Raw genomic sequence first — 18,902 nt, 5'->3', positions numbered from 1 at the left:
CAGAAAGGAAGGAGGAGGGGGAGGTGTGAGGGAGGGTTGCCAACCCTCCAGGGTTGGCCTGGAGTCTCCCGAATAGGCATCGGTCTCTGGGTGACTATTGAAAGCAACCCGGCAGACCGGGCTGTTCTACACCGACTAACCCGCCTGTCGCACGCTGGCTGGGGGTCACGGCAGCTAGAGATCGGGGGGGCATTTCTCCCTCTGGGGGTGGGGCCCCAGGGGCAAAGCCAGGCTCCTGGTGGCTCCAGGAGGCGGGGAGCCTCTGAGAAGGGCTGTCGCACTGAGGGATTCCTCCCAGGGGCGGTGCAGGGCTGAGAGTCTGGGGCCTGGCAGTGCCTGACACCCAGCACCCCTGAGCCATGGTGCCACCACTGCCCCATGACCCTGCCCCACGGCCGTGATATCGCCCCATGTGTGACGAAGTGGGAACGTTCTTAATGTTTTTTCTGAATACTGTGTGAGTGCTTCAGTTTCCCCATGGCATTTCTTAAGTCTCTAGGTGGGGGGATAAGGGGGTGTGACTGGTGCAGAGCCTAGAGGGCCAGTGTGATGGTGTCTGCACAGAGAATGGCCGACACCCTGTCTCCTGGCGACTGATGGCCTGGGCCCCTCCTCTGCAAAGGGGCCGAATGAAGGGGTTGGAAAACAAAGAGATCAGGTGGCCTCCTGGCCCGGGAAAGAGACAAAGGCCAGAGGAGGGGTGGGAGAGTTTCAGTTTGGAGCTGGCTGGGGAAATGGAGGGAGGCCAGAGGGGGCTCTGGCTCCCTGCTCCCCAAGACAGACCTGACTGAGGGGTCCTGTTCTCTGCACCTACAAGCTCTGTGTTAGACCATGTTCCTGTCATCTAATAAACCTCTGTTTTACTGGCTGGCTGAGAGTCACGTCTGTCTGCGGAGTTGGGGGGCAGGACCCTCTGGCTTCCCCAGGACCCCGCATGAGCGGACTGGCTGTGGGAAGCGCAGGGAGGGGCAGAGGATGCTGAATGCTCCGAGGTCAGACCCAGGAAGGGGGAAGCTGTGTGAGCTGTGTGTCCTGCAGACAGGCTGCTCCCAGAGAGGAGACTCCCCCAGAGTCCTGCCCGGCTTCATGGGGAACGGTTCCAGAGCATCGCCCGGGGACCCCGGGACACCCTGTACCCCCTCTCCCCAGCTGTGGCGCTGCTCATCATGTCCCTCCCCCCAGCGGTGAAGCCATGTGGCTTCCCCCGGAGGAAGTGTGAGACCCCTGGGGGGTCTGGTACCCTGCAGGGTTCTCCTGGAGACTGCCCCAAATACTGTCGTATGTCGTACCCCCCTCCGACGTGTGGTGCTGCCCCGTGCCCTTCCCCTGCGTGGCACATGCCTACCTGTTGCTGTAGGCGCCCCCGAAGTCACAGGCGCAGGGCCGGCAGCCGGCCACGTCGGTGCTCAGGCCCCAGAACTCGGGCTGTGGGGAGAGCAGGGTTAGGCACCGCCTGGGGTCCGGCCGGGGCCGGGCAGGGGGCAGGGGCACTCACCAGGCACTGGCTGCAGTACCGGCCGCTCACAAAACGCTTGCAGTAGCAGTCTCCACTGACGTGGTCACAGGGGGGGCTGCCCGTGAGGATGCCCCGAGGGTCGCACCTGCAGGCTGGGCAGAGACACAGCAGCTTACCCAGTGGGGCCCGTGCCCACAGCCCCCAGGATCCTGCCCGGTACCCATGAGGTTATCCCACGCAGCATGTGGGGCCCTGCCCACTGGCGGCTGCACCGAGGAGCCATGTCCCCTGGGGCCCTGCAGCACAGCCCGGCTGGGTGGCTGTGATGAAGTGGGCATGGTCTTACTGTCTTCTCTGAATGCTCTGTGTGTGCCTCAGTTTCCCCTAGGTGTTACTCAGGTATCTGGGTGGTGGAACAATGGGGGGTGATGTCTGCAGCAACCTCCAGAGGGCAGGTGTGGCTGTGACAGTCTCCAGAGAACAGCCGACACTCTGTAGCCTGGCAACTGAGGGCCAGGCCCCCTCCTCTGCAAAGATCAGCCGGAAGTGTTGGTGCAGCCGGGGTGATCTGCTGGCCCAGGAAAGGGACAAAGGAACAAGCAGGGGCAACAGGAGTGAGGGAGGCCTCAGTCCCCTGCATAGGGGCTGGAACTAGGGGGTCTGGGGGGCTGCAGTGGTCTCCATCATATCCAGGGTTTGTAGTTTGGTTCCATGGCTCAGCCCCTCCCCAGCCCCCACCCCGTACACATTGCTCCAGCTCCCTGGTCTCCTGTTTGGGACTCAGGGGGAGTCCGGGGGAACCAGGCCCCGGGTCCCCCCAAGCTGGTTTTCTGCAGGTGCCTGCTCCCTGGGCTGACAAGCTCTGTTCTACGCTGAGCTCCCGACGGCTGTGTCACACGCTGGTGGGAGACGCAGCTGGCTGCAGAGTGGGGGGCAGGGCGCTTTGGGGGGGTGAGGCTCCCCAGGGGGACTCACTGCAGGGAGCGAACGGGGTGACCAAGGGGCTGAACGCTCCGAGGTCGGACCCAGGAAGTGCCAAAGCCAAGCAGGCTCCTTGTCCTGGTGAGCGTGGCCCTGAGGGGAGACACTGCCCCAGAGCCCTGCCTGGCTTCGCTCCGAGCGGTGCCACGGCCGTGCCCACACTCACACTGGCAGCCCTGTGGGTTGGTGCGGCTCAGCCCGTAGAAGGCCTCCTTGCAGCTGTCGCAGCGCACGCCCTGGACGTGTTCCTTGCAGCGGCACTGCCCGGCGATCATGCCCAGGGCCACGTCCGTGTGGCTGTCACACACCCCGCCGTCCAGGGAGCCCACTGGGTCACAGTCACAGGCTGCCAGCAGAGGGGAAGAGAGCAGGAGTCGCACGCCAGGAACCAGCTCAGCGCCCAGCCCGGACACCAGGGCCTGGCACCGCAGTGACCCCAAAGCAGGTGGCACTGCCAGGGCAGATGGGATCGCCCATGCCGGGCAGGGAGAGGGCAGCCGAGTGTCTCAGCGCAGCCAAAGCCCTGGGCACATGCCCAGGCCAGGGAGTGCGACTGCCAGCAAAGGGGCTGGGGCTTGGCGTGAGCCCCCCCCACAGCACTGCAGCCAAAGGGCTCACGTGCTCCCTGGCCGCATCCCGGGGCCGTGACCAACGCGGGGCCGTGGGTGATATGCGCCTCAGTTTCCCTAGGCGTTGCCCTGCTGCACTGAGCGCCACAAGGCGTGGGCCACGCAACAGGCTGGGGAGAGACACGGGGCAGCGAGGGCATGGGGGACCTAACAGACAATGGGAACCCCAAGGACCCCACATGTCCTCGTGAGGGGGGAGCCCATGAGGCTACAGCTGGAGAAGGAGGGGGCCGTGCCAGGCGAGTGTGAGAAGACCCAGGGGAGCCCCTGGCATTGAGACTCGGGAGAGACGAGGAAGGAGGCCAAGATGGGCTGGCCAGGCTGGTCTCTGCTGATCCAGGACCGGAACCCGGCACCGGCTGCCGCGCCACAGGGGGACAGTCCAAGCGGGGGCTCGCTCCGTGGCCTGGCTGGGCAGAGCTCCCGGAGGGTCACAGGGGCTGCAGCCCGGTCTCGAAGGCAGGGAGCGGCCAGCCTCGCTACGCACAGAGGTGAACCCAGCCTGCTCCGATCTCCGGGCCCTGGGGAACCCAGGAGCCGTGCAGTGCCCTGGCCTTCCCACGCGCCTGGGGAGGGCACAGGCATGGCATCGGGGGCCCGTATGGGCTGGGAGCAGACCCGGGGACAGCACCTGACTAGCGGGGGCCTGGCGAGCCCCTGGAGACCCAGGGCCGGGCACGGGCCGGTAACCCTGAGAGAGAGGATGCCCCCTCTGTGCGGCGGGCACCCAGCCGGCCCCAGCTCTAGCTTCAGAGGAAGGGGAGCAAAGCGCCGAGAACCCCAGGGGGTGGCCCCGCCCGCTGGAGGCTGCCCGGGCCCGCCCGGCAGGGCACTCACGGACGCAGGCGGTGCTGGCCCGGATGTCGGCCAGCGGGCTGTGGTAGTAGAAGGGTTTGCAGAGCTGGCAGCTGCGGCCCATGGTGTTGTGCTGACAGTCGTCACAGACGCCCCCGCTGGCGTTGCCCGTGGCCAGGTACACGGCCATGTCGAAGTGGCACCGGCGTGAGTGCTGGTTACAGTCACACCCTGCCGACAGATGGGTCCATGGACGACGGCCCGGGCACCCCCGCGCCCAGGGCACTGCCCCCCAGCGCACCCACTGCACGAGGCGCACAAGCAGGTGGGGGGCACGGCCACGGGGAAGTGTGGGGGGGCACGGCCATGGGGGGCGCACAGCCACAGGGAAGCGGGGGGGGGCACAGCTGTGGGATACAGGGGGGGGAACAGCCATGGGGAAGTGGGGGGGGGGGGCACGGCCGTGAGGAAGTGGGGGGTGCACAGCTGTGGGATACCGGGGGGGCACGGCCGTGGGGAAGTGGGGGGCGCACAGCTGTGGGATACCGGGGGGGACACAGCCATGGGGAAGTGGGGGGATATGGTTGTGGGGAAGCGGCTGGGAGTGGGGGCACAGCGGCGGGGAACCGGGGGGCCGGCTGCTCTCTCACCTTGGCAGGCGTGTGGGTCGGTGCCCCCGGCAGGGCGCCAGGGCAGGTCCTGGTAGAAGTCCTGGCACCGCTCGCAGTTCAGGCCCGTGGTGTGGTGTTTGCACACGCAACGGCCGTGAATCTGGGAGACAGGCGGGGACGGTGCCCAGGTCAGCTGTGGCCCACGGCCCTGGCCTCAGCCCCCTCACGCCGGGCTCTGCAGGGCCAGCGGACGAGCCCAGGGCCCTCAGCTGCCATTAGCAGGCCCTGCCGCAGACAGCAGGCCAGACGCCAGGCCTGAGTGGGTCTTGTCTGCACTGGGGCAGGAGGAAAGGCTGGGGCACGGGGACCCCTGGGGCTGCCCCACACCCCCGGCCACCAGCCTGCTTCCCCGGGAATCAAGGGCACAGCAGCCACCACTGCTCCCCGCTTGGCTGGGCCTGGCTGCCTTGTGACAGGTCTTGGGGTGGGCTCTGCCCCCTTACTGCACCCTCCCCACCCCACTCCCTGTGGGATGGGGCTCTGGCCCCGTGTCATGCCCTCCGCTCCCCCGACCCCGCCATGGGCTCCGCCCCCTTACCATGCCCTCCACGCCCCCTGGCACGCCGGGGACGGGGGCGCACTCGGAGGCGTGGCCGTAGCAGAAGCAGCTCCCACGCAGCACCAGCTCGTAGAGGGCATAGTAATACTTCTCCTGGATCTCCCGCCGCGAGTCCAGCAGGTTGTCGCCCAGCGTGTGCAGCTTGGTCAGGTTCACCCGCAGGTTGGTGACGCGCAGCAGATCTGGGGGCAGGGGGAGCTCAGCACTGGCCCCACCTCCTGGCCCTGCTGCCCCCAATCCCCCCCAGGCCCCCAATCTCCCAGCCCCTGCACCCCACAGCCCTGATGCCTCCCACTCTCCTCGGCCCCCGCGTACGGTCCCCAGTCACCACTCCTGCATTACCCCATCTGCAAACCCCCCTGGCCTGCCTACTCCTTCCCTGCCATGGGCATGCCCCTGCACTGCCCGCAGCTCTGAGCCCGGCGCCCCAGGACTGCAAGCTCTAGGGCAGGGATCAAGGCCCGTCCTCCCGGCTGATCCCCCCGCCTCGTGCTCCTACCCTGGATGGCTGGGCTGTACGGATCCTCCACTGGGATGGACGGGTCCAGGACCTTGAAAATCACCTGGACGACAGGCGAGGGGCAGCATGAGACCCCAGAGCTCCCCCAGCCCTGGCCTACCCCCAGCCCCCGAACATGCCCCAGGGTGACAGGTGAGGGGCAGGGTGACCTTAGGAGTGTGATATCATATCTCATTGACAGGTGACACAGGGCCAGAAAGAGTTAATGACCTCCCAGACTGACCTGACCCAGGGCCCAACTTTAGAGACTGCTTAGGAAGAGATGGAAAGGAGGAGAGCTGTGAACTGCAGCCCGCACTGCTAGAGAGAGAAGGGGAGATGCTGGCTCAGGGCTTGTGATGTCAGCAAACGAGTCTTGTCTATTGCCACGGCTTTGATTCAAAGATCAAAACAGGAGTGTGAAGATCTAGGAAGACACTGGAGGGCAACAGTGGTGTTGTCTCTCTGTCTCCGGGAAGGTTGGGGTAACCTGTATCTGAACCGTTTAATGATAAATTACCCTGGGCTAATTGCCAGGATGTTTGGGAGAAGGAAGGTTGAGCCTATTGTCCTCTCAGGCCAAGAGGCTGCTGGAAATGTATAAAAGCCCTGGGACACGATCCTCCTTCATCTCAGATCGGCTTTGGGTTTCAAGAAGGGGAAACCCTGAGCCATAAGGATTGAGATCCCCAGTCACTGACTGGAGTCACCCTGAACATGGACATTGGACTGTAACCTCTGGGCTGTTTCTAAAAGGACGTTTGGCCACTACAGACTCACCATCTCTGCTCGGTATCGTGACCTCAAGAACTGAACTCAGGTCGGTCTGTAGACTGATCTTTCTACCAACTCTCTCTCCCTTTTCTTTTTGAATAAACTAGTTTAATTAACGAGAATTGGCTATCAGCGCGTATTTGGGGTAAGATCTAAGTTATCATCGGACCTGGGTCTGGGGCCTGATCCTTTGGGACTGGGGGAACCTGCTCTCTTATATGATGAGAGAAGATCTTCAGTAATCATCATCGCATCTGACGTGTGTCCGGAGGGAGGCCTGGGGCGGGCACCCTAGGGGCACTGCGTTGTGTGGACGTCTGAGTACCCAGGGAGGTGATACGGAGGCTGGTTTGGTAACTCTAAGGAGTGGCATATCCACCGGCATTCGGGGTTTGTCTGCCCCGCTCTGTCTGCAGTTCACCCTGACTGAGTGACCTCAGCTGGCTCCCACGGGCAGCATCGTTACAGGCAGCGTGTGACCCCAGAGGACCCGTCTGCCCCGGCCTGCCCCAACATCCCCATTCCCCAGGGCAACAAGTGAGGGGCAGAGTTCGTCCCCAGGTCCTTCCCATGGGCCCTGCCCCAGCCCCCGTGCCCAGGGTGACAGGCAAGGGGCAGCGTGAGACCCCACAGCCCCTGCCTGCCCCAGCTTCCCCACCTCGCCGTGGCTGGAGGGCTCAATCTCGGAGTAGCGCTGCTCACACAACACCTCGTCCACACGGCCCGAAGCCTGCACAGCCACGGCCGGGAACAGCTGGGAGCAGTTGTAGGCGAAGTAGCGATAAACCTTCCAGGTGCGGCCGAAATCCGCCGAGCGCTCGATCAGCATGGCCGCCGGGCGGAAGGTCTGTGGGGAGAGACATGGGGGAGCTGGGTGCGCCCCCAGCATGCCCCGGGGCGGGGTGTCGTGGGGGAGGGGAGCTGGGTGCGCCCCCAGCATGCCCCGGGGCGGGGTGTCGTGGGGGAGGGGAGCTGGGTGCGCCCCCAGCATGCCCCGGGGCGGGGTGTCGTGGGGGAGGGGAGCTGGGTGCGCCCCCAGCATGCCCCGGGGCGGGGTGTCGTGGGGGAGGGGAGCTGGGTGCGCCCCCAGCATGCCCCGGGGCGGGGTGTCGTGGGGGAGGGGAGCTGGGTGCGCCCCCAGCATGCCCCTGGGTGGGGTGTCTTGGGGGAGGGGAGCTGCATGTGCCCCCAGCATGCCCCGGGGCGGGGTGTCGTGGGGGAGGGGAGCTGGGTGCGCCCCCAGCATGCCCCAGGGCGGGGTGTCGTGGGGGAGGGGAGCTGGGTGCGCCCCCAGCATGCCCCAGGGCGGGGTGTCGTGGGGGAGGGGAGCTGGGTGCGCTCCCAGCATGCCCCGGGGCAGGGTGTCGTGGGGGAGGGGAGCTGGGTGCGCCCCCAGCATGCCCCGGGGCAGGGTGTCGTGGGGGAGGGGAGCTGGGTGCGCTCCCAGCATGCCCCGGGGCGGGGTGTCGTGGGGGAGGGGAGCTGGGTGCGCCCCCAGCATGCCCCGGGGCGGGGTGTCGTGGGGGAGGGGAGCTGGGTGCGCCCCCAGCATGCCCCGGGGCGGGGTGTCGTGGGGGAGGGGAGCTGGGTGCGCCCCCAGCATGCCCCTGGGTGGGGTGTCTTGGGGGAGGGGAGCTGCATGTGCCCCCAGCATGCCCCTGGGCGGGGTGTCGTGGGGGAGGGGAGCTGGGTGTGCCCCCAGCATGCCCCGGGGCGGGGTGTCGTGGGGGAGGGGAGCTGGGTGCGCCCCCAGCATGCCCCGGGGCGGGGTGTCGTGGGGGAGGGGAGCTGGGTGTGCCCCCAGCATGCCCCTGGGCGGGGTGTCGTGGGGGAGGGGAGCTGGGTGTCCCCCAGCATGCCCCTGGGTGGGGTGTCGTGGGGGAGGGGAGCTGGGTGCCCCCCAGCATGCCCCTGGGTGGGGTGTCGTGGGGAAGGGGAGCTGGGTGTCCCCCAGCATGCCCCTGGGCGGGGTGTCGTGGGGAAGGGGAGCTGGGTGCCCCCCAGCATGCCCCTGGGCGGGGTGTCGTGGGGGAGGGGAGCTGGGTGTCCCCCAGCATAGCTGCCCAGCCCTGCAGAGCCAGGCCTGGGACCAGTGGGATGGCTGCTCTTGGGCAGGGTTGGCCCTGCTGTCCCCACCCCCAGCCCTGGGCCTAGTTACCTTAAATTTCATGATGAGATGGGTGAAGTGGAACTTGGCCTCGAGATCCAGGCGGATGCTTACGTGCTCCACACCTGCGGAGATGGGACAGGATCACCCCCAGGCACCAGCCCCCCTGGGAAGATGGGACAGGAAGGGGTCGCTCCAGGCACCAGCCCCCCTGGGAAGATGGGACGGGACGGGGTCGCCCCCAGGCACCAGCCCCCCTGGGAAGATGGGACGGGACGGGGTCGCCCCCAGGCACCAGCCCCCTCAGGGAGACGGGACGGGGTCACCCCCAGGCACCAGCCCCCCCGGGAAGATGGGACAGGACGGGGTCACCCCCAGGCACCAGCCCCTCCGGGGAGACGGGACAGGTGATGCAGCAGGGAGTGGGGCAGATTTGACCTGGGGATGTTGCTGGGGAGTTTCATTGGGAAGGGGAGACTTCCCTTGAGGGAGGATACCTGAGCCTGTAACCTGAGCTGGGAAGGGGGTCGGGGCCAGGTGACCCCTTCTGCCTGGGTAGCTGGACAAAGGCTGGAGGAGGAGCCGGGGGGAGGCTGGGGGAGTCGGCTGGAGGGGGTTCAGTTTTGGTGAGTTGGCTGGGGAAGAGGAGGGAGCCCTATGGCTGGGGTCTAATCTCTCTATCCCCCAGAAGGGCCTGACTAAGGGGTCCTGTTTGTGCCCACAAGCTCTGGTCTGGACTGTGTTCCTGTCGTCTCTAATAAACCTGCTCTTCTACTGGCTGGCTGAGAGTCACGGTGAATGGCAGGAAGTGGGGGTGCCGGGCCCTGACTCCCCCTCATGCCGTGACACATCCCCCTGCACCAGCCCTCCCAGGGAGACGGGAAAGGATGGGGTCACCTCCATGCACCAGCCCTCCCAGGGAGACGGGAAAAGACGGGGTCACCCCCATGCACCAGCCCCCCCCGGGGAGGCGGGACAGGACGGTGTCACCCCCAATGCTCCACCAGCTGCCTGCACCAGCCCCTTTGCCGCCCTCACATCCCCAGCTGTGGGCCCAGCAGAGGCAGGTGCGGTGGCTGCGGGTGGAGGTCCTGGCGCTGGGGTTTCCCGAGGAACAGTCCCCGGGCCCGGGCCTGCAGCCCAGGCTGCCCTGAGGGTCCCCTGTGACTCCTGCAGTCCAAGGGGGGGGCCATGACCCCTCCCCTTCCCCTCCCCACTAGTCTGGGCTCCACCCGACCCCAGGGGGAGCCTCTCTCCATGGCCTTGCAGGGCCCCTCACCATTCTCCGACTGCCACCAGGTCGTGTGGCCGTCCTGGCCGCCGAGGTACACCACGTTCTGGATGCGGTGGCTGGTGCGCAGAGACGGGGACCGGGAGTCGCAGGAGAAGCATTTCTCCGAGTCCTGCAGCACAGAGAGTGTCCCAGTGGTGTCCCTGCCCCCCAGCAGCCCCCCCAGCAGGGACAGACGGACAGACCGGGGCACTGGAGCTGCCTCTGCTCCCCACCTGCGACAGACCCAGTCTCTTCAGCCCTGGGACAGACAGACAGACTCACCCCCGGACACACCCATCCAGACACATGCACAGTACCCACGTGCACAGACGGATGGACGGACACAATCACCAATCCAGGCGGACAGATGGACTCACACGCACGTGCAGAGCCGGACAGACGGACTCTCACACACACTTGGATCCAGGCGGACAGACGGACTCTCACACACACGCGCTGACCCTGGCTTGCCCGCAGGCTCTGCCAGCCCGGCTGGGGCTGAGTGTTTGGGGCTGGGCACAGGGGACTGAGTCCCGCGTCTCCCTTGGCCAGGCTCACCAGAGGCCTGAGGACTGGCCGGCGGGTGCTGGTGAGAGCGCAGGGCTTAGGGCCAGGCTCCCCTGGTTGCCCTGGATGGGAGGGGCCTGGCTCCAGCCAGTGGGGGCTGTGGGCAGAGGGGCCTCCCCCTGGGTGCCCAGGCAGTGCTGACGGGGAGCGCGTGGCCACATGGGGGGGTGGCGGGGGCAGCTGTTCACACCGCACGGAGAGAGCGTGTTGGGCCGGGAGCCGCACAGCACCCGGCGGGCTGGGGGCTCTACACCGAGCAGCCTTTGGGGGCTGGCCGGGTACCTGCAGGTGGCTGACGATGCAGTACTCCTGGGGCCCCTGCAGCCCACAGGTGGACGTGGCGCTCAGGTTCTGGGCCCGCCCCACAAGCAGGTTCCCGGTGGCCGGGTGACAACTCCCCGCGGAGCAGCCTGGCTCTTCCTGGCTCGCCGCACCGGGCACCTGGACTGGAGAGAGGCAAAGGGAGGGCCCGGCTGAGAGGGGGCATGTGGCGTCCTGGCACCCAGGGACTCTGCTGCGCTGGCCCCAAGAGGAAACCTGGTGTGATGAAGCGGGACTGTTCTTAATGTTTCCTCTGAATAGTGTGGGGGGTGCCTCAGTTTCCCCTAGGCAGTTCTTAAGTATCTAGGGGGTGGGGTAAGTAGTATGATCACTGCAGAGCCCTAGAGGGCAGGTGTGTGCAGGGGTCTGGACACAGAGAATGGCCGACACCCTGTTTCCTGGCAACTGATGGCCTGGGCCCTTCCCCCCTGCAAGGTGAGAGCTAAAGGGTTGGAGAACAAAGGAATCCGGTGACCTCCTGGCCCGGGAAAGGGACAAAGCCCAGAGGAGGAGGGGCTGGAGAGTTTCAGTTTGGGGCTGGCCAGGACATGGAGTGAAGGGCAGACGTGGTTGTCTGGCTCACTGCTCCCCCAAAATGGACCCAGCTGAGGGGTCCTGTTCTCTGCACCTGCAAGCTCTGTGTTAGACCATGTTCCTGTCGTCTAAGAAACCTCTGTTTTCCTGGCTGGCTGAGAGTCACGTCTGACTGCGGAGTTGGGGGGCAGGACCCTCTGGCTTCCCCAGGAGCACTCGCTGGGGGAAGCGCACGGAGGGGCAGAGGAGGCTGAATGCTCCGAGGTCAGACCCAGGAAGGGGGAAGTCGGGTGAGCTGTGTGTCCTGCAGACAGTCTGCTCACAGAGAGGAGACTGCCCCAGAGTCCTGCCTGGCTTCATGGGGAGCAGTTCCAGAGCATCGCCCAGGGACTCCGTGACACCTGGCCAGGGACCCACCAGTGAGGGCCCCGGGGCAGGAGGGAGCGGAGTCAGCAAGGGCTCCAGGGTCGGGGAAGATCCACCGAAGGCCCCAGGGCGGGGGCAGATCCAGTGAGGGCCTTGGGGCAGGGAGGGGGCAGCGCGGAGCCAGTGCGGGGTGAGGCGGGCCGGGGGGGATCTGTGACTTTTCCGTTTCCCACCATGACAGGAACCCCTCAACATCTGCTGCCAGGGAGCCCGTCAGCTGGACCCCTCCAGCCCCTCACCACCACTGCCCCTCGCACCCCTTGTGGGTACCTCTCCCCCACATATGCCCCTTCCCCTGCACGGGACCCCCAGGCACACCCCTCCCCGCCCACCCGGGGTCTCCCCCGCACCCGGCACTGGGTCCCAGACCCGCTGACCCGGCAAGGAAACACCACGACCCGGAAAGCCCCGCGCGGCAGCCCCGTGACTGGGGGAGCAAGGGCCTTTGTCTGGCCCACGTGACTCTGCCCCCCAAGCCTGGTCCTTCCCGACCCTGCCCCCCACCCGGGACTGCTCTGCCCCGACTCTGCCCCCGCCAGCCTGGTCCTTCCTGATTCTGCCCCCTGCCCTGGGACTGCTCTGCCCCAACTCTGCCCCCCACAGCCCAGTCCTTCCTGACTCTGCCCCGCCCCGGGACTGCTCTGCCCTGACTCTGTCCCCCCAGCCTGCTCTGCCCCAACTCTGCCCCCCCAGCCTGGTCCTTCCTGACTCTGCCCCCCCGGGACTGCTCTGCCCCGACTCTGTCTCCCCCCAACTCTGCCCCCCCAGCCTGGTCCTTCCTGACTCTACCCCCCCCCCCGGGACTGCTCTGCCCCGACTCTGCCCCTCCAGCCTGCTCTGCCCCGGGACTGCTCTGCCCCAACTCTGCCCCCCCCCAGCCTGGTCCTTCCTGATTCTGCCCCCCCGGGACTGCTCTGCCCCGACTCTGCCCCCGCCAGCCTGCTCTGCCCCGGGACTGCTCTGCCCCAACTCTGCCCCCACCCAGCCTGGTCCTTCCTGACTCTGCCCCCCCGGGACTGCTCTGCCCTGACTCTGTCTCCCCCCAACTCTGCCCCCCCAGCCTGGTCCTTCCTGACTCTACACCCCCCCGGGACTGCTCTGCCCCGACTCTGCCCCTCCAGCCTGCTCTGCCCCGGGACTGCTCTGCCCCAACTCTGCCCCCACCCAGCCTGGTCCTTCCTGACTCTGCCCCCCCGGGACTGCTCTGCCCCGACTCTGCCCCCGCCAGCCTGGTCCTTCCTGACTCTGCCCCCTGCCCCGGGACTGCTCTGCCCCAACTCTGCCCCCCACAGCCCAGTCCTTCCTGACTCTGCCCTGCCCCGGGACTGCTCTGCCCCAACTCTGCCCCCCCAGCCTGGTCCTTCCTGACCCTGCCCCCCCCCCCCCCGGACTGCTTTGTCTCAACTCAACTCTGTCCCCCCAGCCCGGTCCTTCCCGACCCTGCCCCGACTCTGCCCCCGCCAGCCTGGTCCTTCCTGACTCTGCCCCCTGCCCCGGGACTGCTCTGCCCCAACTCTGCCCCCCACAGCCCAGTCCTTCCTGACTCTGCCCTGCCCCGGGACTGCTCTGCCCCAACTCTGCCCCCCCAGCCCGGTCCTTCCCGACCCTGCCCCGACTCTGCCCCCGCCAGCCTGGTCCTTCCTGACTCTGCCCCCCACCCCGGGACTGCTCTGCCCCAACTCTGCCCCCCCCAGCCCAGTCCTTCCCGACCCTGCCCCACCCCCCAGGACTGCTCTGCCCCCACTTTGCCCCCCCAGCCCAGTCCTTCCTGACTCTGCCCCGCCCCGGGACTGCTCTGCCCTGACTCTGTCCCCCCAGCCTGCTCTGCCCCAACTCTGCCCCCCCAGCCTGGTCCTTCCCGACCCTGCCCCCCCCTCCCCGGGGACTGCTCTGCCCTGACTCTGCCCCTCCAGCCTGCTCTACCTCGGGACTGCTCTGCCCCAACTCTGCTCCCCCAGCCTGGTCTTTCCTGACTCTGCCCCCCCTGGGACTGCTCTGCCCCGACTCTGTCTCCCCCCAACTCTGCCCCCCCAGCCTGGCCCTCCCCGACTCTGCCCAGCCCCTGCCAATGATTAACCAGTGAGGCTGTGCCCAGGGAGGGGCCGTGCCCAGGGAGGGGCCAGGGACACACTCCACACATTCCGCACCTGGGCTTGACCCGGGGAGTCCCCACCACCGGGGCAGAGAGTTGGGGGGCAGGGGGAGGAGTCAGTGAGGGGGGGCAGGGTGTCCGCCCAGGCCCCTTTGCATTGCCCTCTGATCTGTCTCAAACCAGCAGCCACGTCTGCCCGCCAGTGGCCCCCACCCTGCCCAGCGCTCTGCACCGGGGAGAGGAAGCAGGCGCAGGGCTGGGGGAGGGTGGCTCGGGGCAGCCCTGGCCGTGCCTGTCCCGGGAGCTGTGAGCCCTGCTCCGGCGCTGCCCTAATTCCGCTCCCAGGGCTCAGCGGAGCCAGGACATCTGGGGATTTACGGCTCAGCCTCAGGGGCCCTTTGCCACGGGAGGGGACGGAGCGGGCGCAGCTGGGCTGAGCTCTACCCGGGGGATGCTGCCAAGGGCTCGGACTGTCCCGGGGAGCGCGTCCCCCGCACTCGCTGCACAGGCCCAGAGCACCCTGCCCCCGACCCGCCCGCGCCGGGCGCCCGCCCTCGGGGCACCCTGCCCCCGACCCGCCCGCGCCGGGCGCCCGCCCTCGGGGCACCCTGCCCCCGACCCGCCCGCCCTCGGGGCACCCTGCCCCCGACCCGCCCGCGCCGGGCGCCCGCCCTCGGGGCACCCTGCCCCCGACCCGCCCGCCCTCGGGGCACCCTGCCCCCGACCCGCCCGCGCCGGGCGCCCGCCCTCGGGGCACCCTGCCCCCGACCCGCCCGCCCTCGGGGCACCCTGCCTCCGACCCGCCCGCGCCGGGCGCCCGCCCTCGGGGCACCCTGCCCCCGACCCGCCCGCCCTCGGGGCACCCTGCCCCCGACCCGCCCGCGCCGGGCGCCCGCCCTCGGGGCACCCTGCCCCCGACCCGCCCGCCCTCGGGGCACCCTGCCCCCGACCCGCCAGCGCCGGGCGCCCAGGAATATGTGTGTGCACCCCCCGGGATCTGAGTACAGTGCAGCCCACTTGCCCTGGGAGGGGAGAATATGCCCAGGGCCGAATGTGTGCGGGGACTTACCCAGCAGCAGGAAAGCGACCAGCAGCTCCATGGGCACCGATGGTCCGGCCTGGGGAGAGCGAGGCGAGAGAGTTACGTCAGACTGGGATGGGCGAGGGGACCGTGGGGTGGAGGTCAGATCTGCGGTGAGCCGTGGGCCCAGGGTGCAAAGGGGAGAGAGGTTGGGGGGGGAGGGGAAAGAGACTGGGGGTGATGGGAAGCGGGGTGGGACAGGGCTTCCTCTTCCCTATGCAGGAGGTTTCAGGGCATGGCCCATGACTCCTTCCTGCCAGTCCTGCAGGTGAGAGGTGCCAGGGCTCCCTGGCACTGCTAATGCCCGATGCCGGGGCTGGGCTTGGTCAGCAGACCCAGGGCACCCATGGGGCTGACTGCCCCAGAAGTCAGGCACTGCTCAGCTACCCCCAGGACAGCACGTGTGGTCCCCCCCCCCCACCTTGCCTGGCTTTACCCTGCTGCCCCCCTCCGGCTCTGGGGAGCTGCGGGATCGGGGGGCAGGCTGGAGCTGCCCATGGCTGAGGGGTCCCATGTCTCAGAACTGATGCATGTGGTCCAGGGCAAGGCTGTCTGCTAGTGCCCTGGGGCAGGGCCAGCTCTCGTGAGGGCAAACTGCCCCGGTGGGCAGTGTCCCCCTGCCAGCACCATGTGGGACGCAACCACGCTAACCTGGGGTCGAGATGCAGAGCAGCCAGCCCAGCTCGGAGCATCGAGACAGGGATTCAGGGCACCTGGGTTCTCTTCCTGGCACTGCCCCGACTGGCTGGGGGGTACTGGGCAAGCCATTCCCCTCAGCCTGCTCCGCCTCGGCCCTGGCTCCTGGACCCTCTTGCTGCCCCTGGGCACCCTCCTGCCAACTTACCCCCCGCTGGGCACAGGGCTCTGGGGCTGCAGGAGAAATCCAGACAGCTTGAGCATTAATGTCGCTGCCTGGGCCGGGCACCTTAGGGCAGCAGGCTCCGCGGGCAGCCCCCTCCCGCTCACCCCAGAGCCGCCCCGGTACTCACGTTTGAGCGGTGCAGCCCGCGGCCCTGGCAGCCACTCACCACTATGGGCTGGGGGAGGGGGAGCTGGCGGCCGGCTGGGGCGGAGGCGGCCCCCGAGAGCGCCCCTCCTGCTCCTGCGAGTCCCCGAGCCCTGGGCGGGCAGCGTGAGAACTCGGAGCACAAAAACAACCTGGCAAACAAGGGGAGCGATGGGTAAAACTAACCCAGCTCCTCTCCCAGGGCAGGGAGGCCGGGACAGAGCGATTCTTATTCAAATCGGGGCTGGGGCTGTGAAAGGGACTAACGGTCTCCAGGCTACGGGAATGTCACAGCCGATTCTTTCTGCTCGGCAGTGCACGCAGGCCAGCCGGGGCTCGCCGGGGCCTCTGGGCCTGAGCCGGCCGGGGCCAGGCTCCCGGCTCACAAGGGGCTAGAGTTAGAGTCAAACCGGTCGCCCCGCTGGGCGTGAACCGAGGGAGCTGCTCCCATCTCGCCACCTCCTGGGGCACAGGGCGCTTGGGCAGGCAGGCAGGCACCCGAGCTTTCGGCAGAGACCAGCTGAGGGGCCAGGTCTGGCTCCCCCCTGCCACTCTGGGCAAAGGGGCTGTGACAAATGGCCACCTAGTGCCGCTTCCTGCCGCGCTGGGGGGGAGAGGGCCCACTCCTTGCCCCCCGCTGGCCTCAAGCCACAAAGCATGGGAGCAGAGCTGGCTGAAGCCGCGCCAAGGCCAGGAGGAAAGGAGCAGACCGAGCCCTGCGCCCAGCAGGCCTGGCGCCCGCGTTCCCAGGGTGCTGGCCCCAGCCAGGCAGGAATGTGCATGTTGTGTCTTGCACCAGGCTCTCCCGGGAGAGCAGCAGGGCTGCGCGTCCCACAGCCGCTGCCACCAGCCTCCCTGCAGCCGCTGGGCCAGGCCGGGGAGAGGGCAGGGTGCAAAGAGCCAATGTCCCCCGCGCCCAGGGAGGCTGGGCAGGGAGGGAGCCAGCTCCATTCCCGGGGGCATCCACGCTGGCACTCCAGGAGCCACACATCCCCAGCTCCCTTGGCATGGCAGGCCACTGAGCCCAGGGGACTGGGAGGCAAGGGGCCAGCTGGTCACCAGATCTCTGGAGAGCAGCTCAGCCCCAGGGGCCGGCAAGGACCCAGGTGAGCCCAGGTCCTGGTGGCAAGGGGCAGGGCTTTGCAGGAGGGGACAGCCTGAGTTTGACTCCCAGGAGGGGCTGCCTTAGAGGGCACCACACAGGGACCCCACCACAACTCGGGCTCCCTGCTGCTTTAGGGCCCTGTCCCCTGCCCCGCGGCATGGCCTGGTGGGCAGCCTCAGGGATCTCTGTGGGGCTCAGAGATGGGGCCCGGCCCGGCAGCCTGCAGGACTCCAGCTAGCCAGACCCATCCCTTGTCCCAGCGTCAGCTCTGCCCCCGCGCAGGAGCGGCCTCCCCCGGCCCAAAGCCTGGCTCAGGGACCCTCTTGTCGCCCCCAGAGCTCCCCCCACATGGCTGGTCCCTCCTGCTGCAGGGCGCTGGCCAGGGCAGAGAGGCCTAGCCCCCGTGTCTGAGAGGTTTGCCCCTGCCCCGCACCCAGCTGTCGAACTTCCTCTTGGACGTGGGTCAGCCCCATGGACGCTGGCCCAGGCCAGGCACCGCGTGGCCTGTGCACCAGGGCATGTGCTGAGCCTCCAGCCGGGGCCCCAGGCCCGGCAGCGCCGCCCCAGGGGCACGGTCGCCCCCCAGGGAATAGCAGCCCAGAGTCCCAGGCCCACCCCAGAAAGGCTGTGAGCCCCAATGGCTCTGTTCCACCCCACCTGTGAGCAGAGCTCCCAGAGCTCCCCCCACGTCTGCGCTGGCCAGGGCGGGACACCACATGGCAGGGGACACACCCACAGGCCCGTCACAGCAGCCCTGGGCAGGGGCCATCACCCTTCCCTGGCTATCGTCTGCCAGTGCACAGGGCACCATGCCCACAGCTCTCTGCCCTTCCAGCGAGCTCTGTGCACCTCCAGGCCTCCCACCCCCGCAGCACTGCCCGGCCTCCAGGCCAAACGCCACTTCCCCCCTCACCGCAAAGCTGCCACCTCTGGGCGGGAGTGGGGCAGCTGTGTCACACAGCACACTATTGTTGGCACTGGCCGGAGCCAGGCCCGACTAACCCATGGAGACTGCCCGCCTGGGACATGGCAGGACACAGGGTTCACGCCCCACTCAGAGGGTCTCCAGTGGGTGAGAGTGGCCAGCCCTGCCCCAGGGAGACGATCAGCCCTTCCCACCCCGAACACGGGTGCTGCTGCAGGAGCCCGCCCCCCCCACTGCAGGGCACCACGGCTCTGCCCACGCAGCGAGAGCGAGCCAGGCAGGGGGCTGGGCTGGTGCCGCCAGGCCAGGGAAGGGTGCGAAGGCAGCATGCAGAGCCAGGGCTGGTACCTGTACGGCTGCAGCTGCTCGGTGTCCCTGGAGGGGGCGGCGCTTGGCCAGGTGGGCACACGCCCGTCCGGGACCCCCGGCCGTGGCCTGCCACCCGCCACCCGCCGCCTACGAGCTCAGCTCTGCTCAGGGCTGGGCTGTTTGTTCCTGCAAAGCTTCCCTCCCCCAGGCTCCTCCTCCCACCACCGGTGCCAGGTGGGGCGGGCCCAGCGGCTCAGCCAAGGTGAGCGGGAGGCCAGGTACAGCGGCTCTCCCAGCCCTGCACACAGGGGAGAGGCCAAGCTGGAGCTGGGCCGGGGGAGTGAGCCCCCGCACCCTGAGCTGCCAGCCCTGCTCCTCGCTGTGAGGGAAGGGCAGCATGGGAGGGCATGAGGCCTGGTGCCTGCAGGAGCACCTGCCCCGGCCTGCCCAGCCCTGCCCTGCCCAGGCCTGGCCCGGCCCCAGCTGGCCCTGCAGCCATGGGGAGGGACGGGGACCTCAGGCTGCGGCTGCAGCAGGCGGGGAAGCACGGGCGGCAGGCAGGCCCTGGGGCTGGGGCCGTGCTGCGTGCCAAGGAGTGCCCGGCTCTGCCTGCGCAGGGCCCCCAGGGCTGTCCCCACGTACAACACTTGGACCATGTCTCCTGCTTGGAGCCGCCCGTCGGCCAGCCTGACACGCGACTGTTGGTGCCAGTCAGTGCCGAGCTGCCTGGCTCCGGCCCGGAGCCGCCGGGAGTTTGGCGTGAGACGGCCCCGGGAGTCATGCAGCGCAGGG

The 18,902-nt window shown here is 68.2% G+C and overlaps 1 protein-coding gene across 1 annotated transcript in view; it reads right to left on the bottom strand.

Annotated features, from left to right (window-relative positions):
• Positions 1-15,788, bottom strand: part of LOC144267827 (laminin subunit beta-2-like) — a 48,263-nt gene extending 32,475 nt beyond the window's left edge. The window contains 13 exon segments of the mRNA XM_077822159.1: positions 1,346-1,425; positions 1,496-1,608; positions 2,604-2,783; positions 3,904-4,092; positions 4,512-4,632; positions 5,071-5,273; positions 5,591-5,654; positions 7,023-7,211; positions 8,523-8,596; positions 9,751-9,874; positions 10,594-10,757; positions 14,754-14,802; positions 15,755-15,788. Coding sequence (XP_077678285.1) covers positions 1,346-1,425; positions 1,496-1,608; positions 2,604-2,783; positions 3,904-4,092; positions 4,512-4,632; positions 5,071-5,273; positions 5,591-5,654; positions 7,023-7,211; positions 8,523-8,596; positions 9,751-9,874; positions 10,594-10,757; positions 14,754-14,784 — 1,532 coding nt within the window. The 5' untranslated portion in view covers positions 14,785-14,802; positions 15,755-15,788.
• Between the last annotated feature and the right edge of the window lie 3,114 nt (positions 15,789-18,902).

This window comes from Eretmochelys imbricata, chromosome 7 (assembly GCF_965152235.1).
Source record: "Eretmochelys imbricata isolate rEreImb1 chromosome 7, rEreImb1.hap1, whole genome shotgun sequence".
In the NCBI taxonomy this organism is placed as follows: domain Eukaryota; kingdom Metazoa; phylum Chordata; order Testudines; family Cheloniidae; genus Eretmochelys; species Eretmochelys imbricata.
The sequence above is the reverse complement of the archived record's forward strand: the minus strand, read 5'-3'. Positions and strand labels throughout refer to the sequence as shown.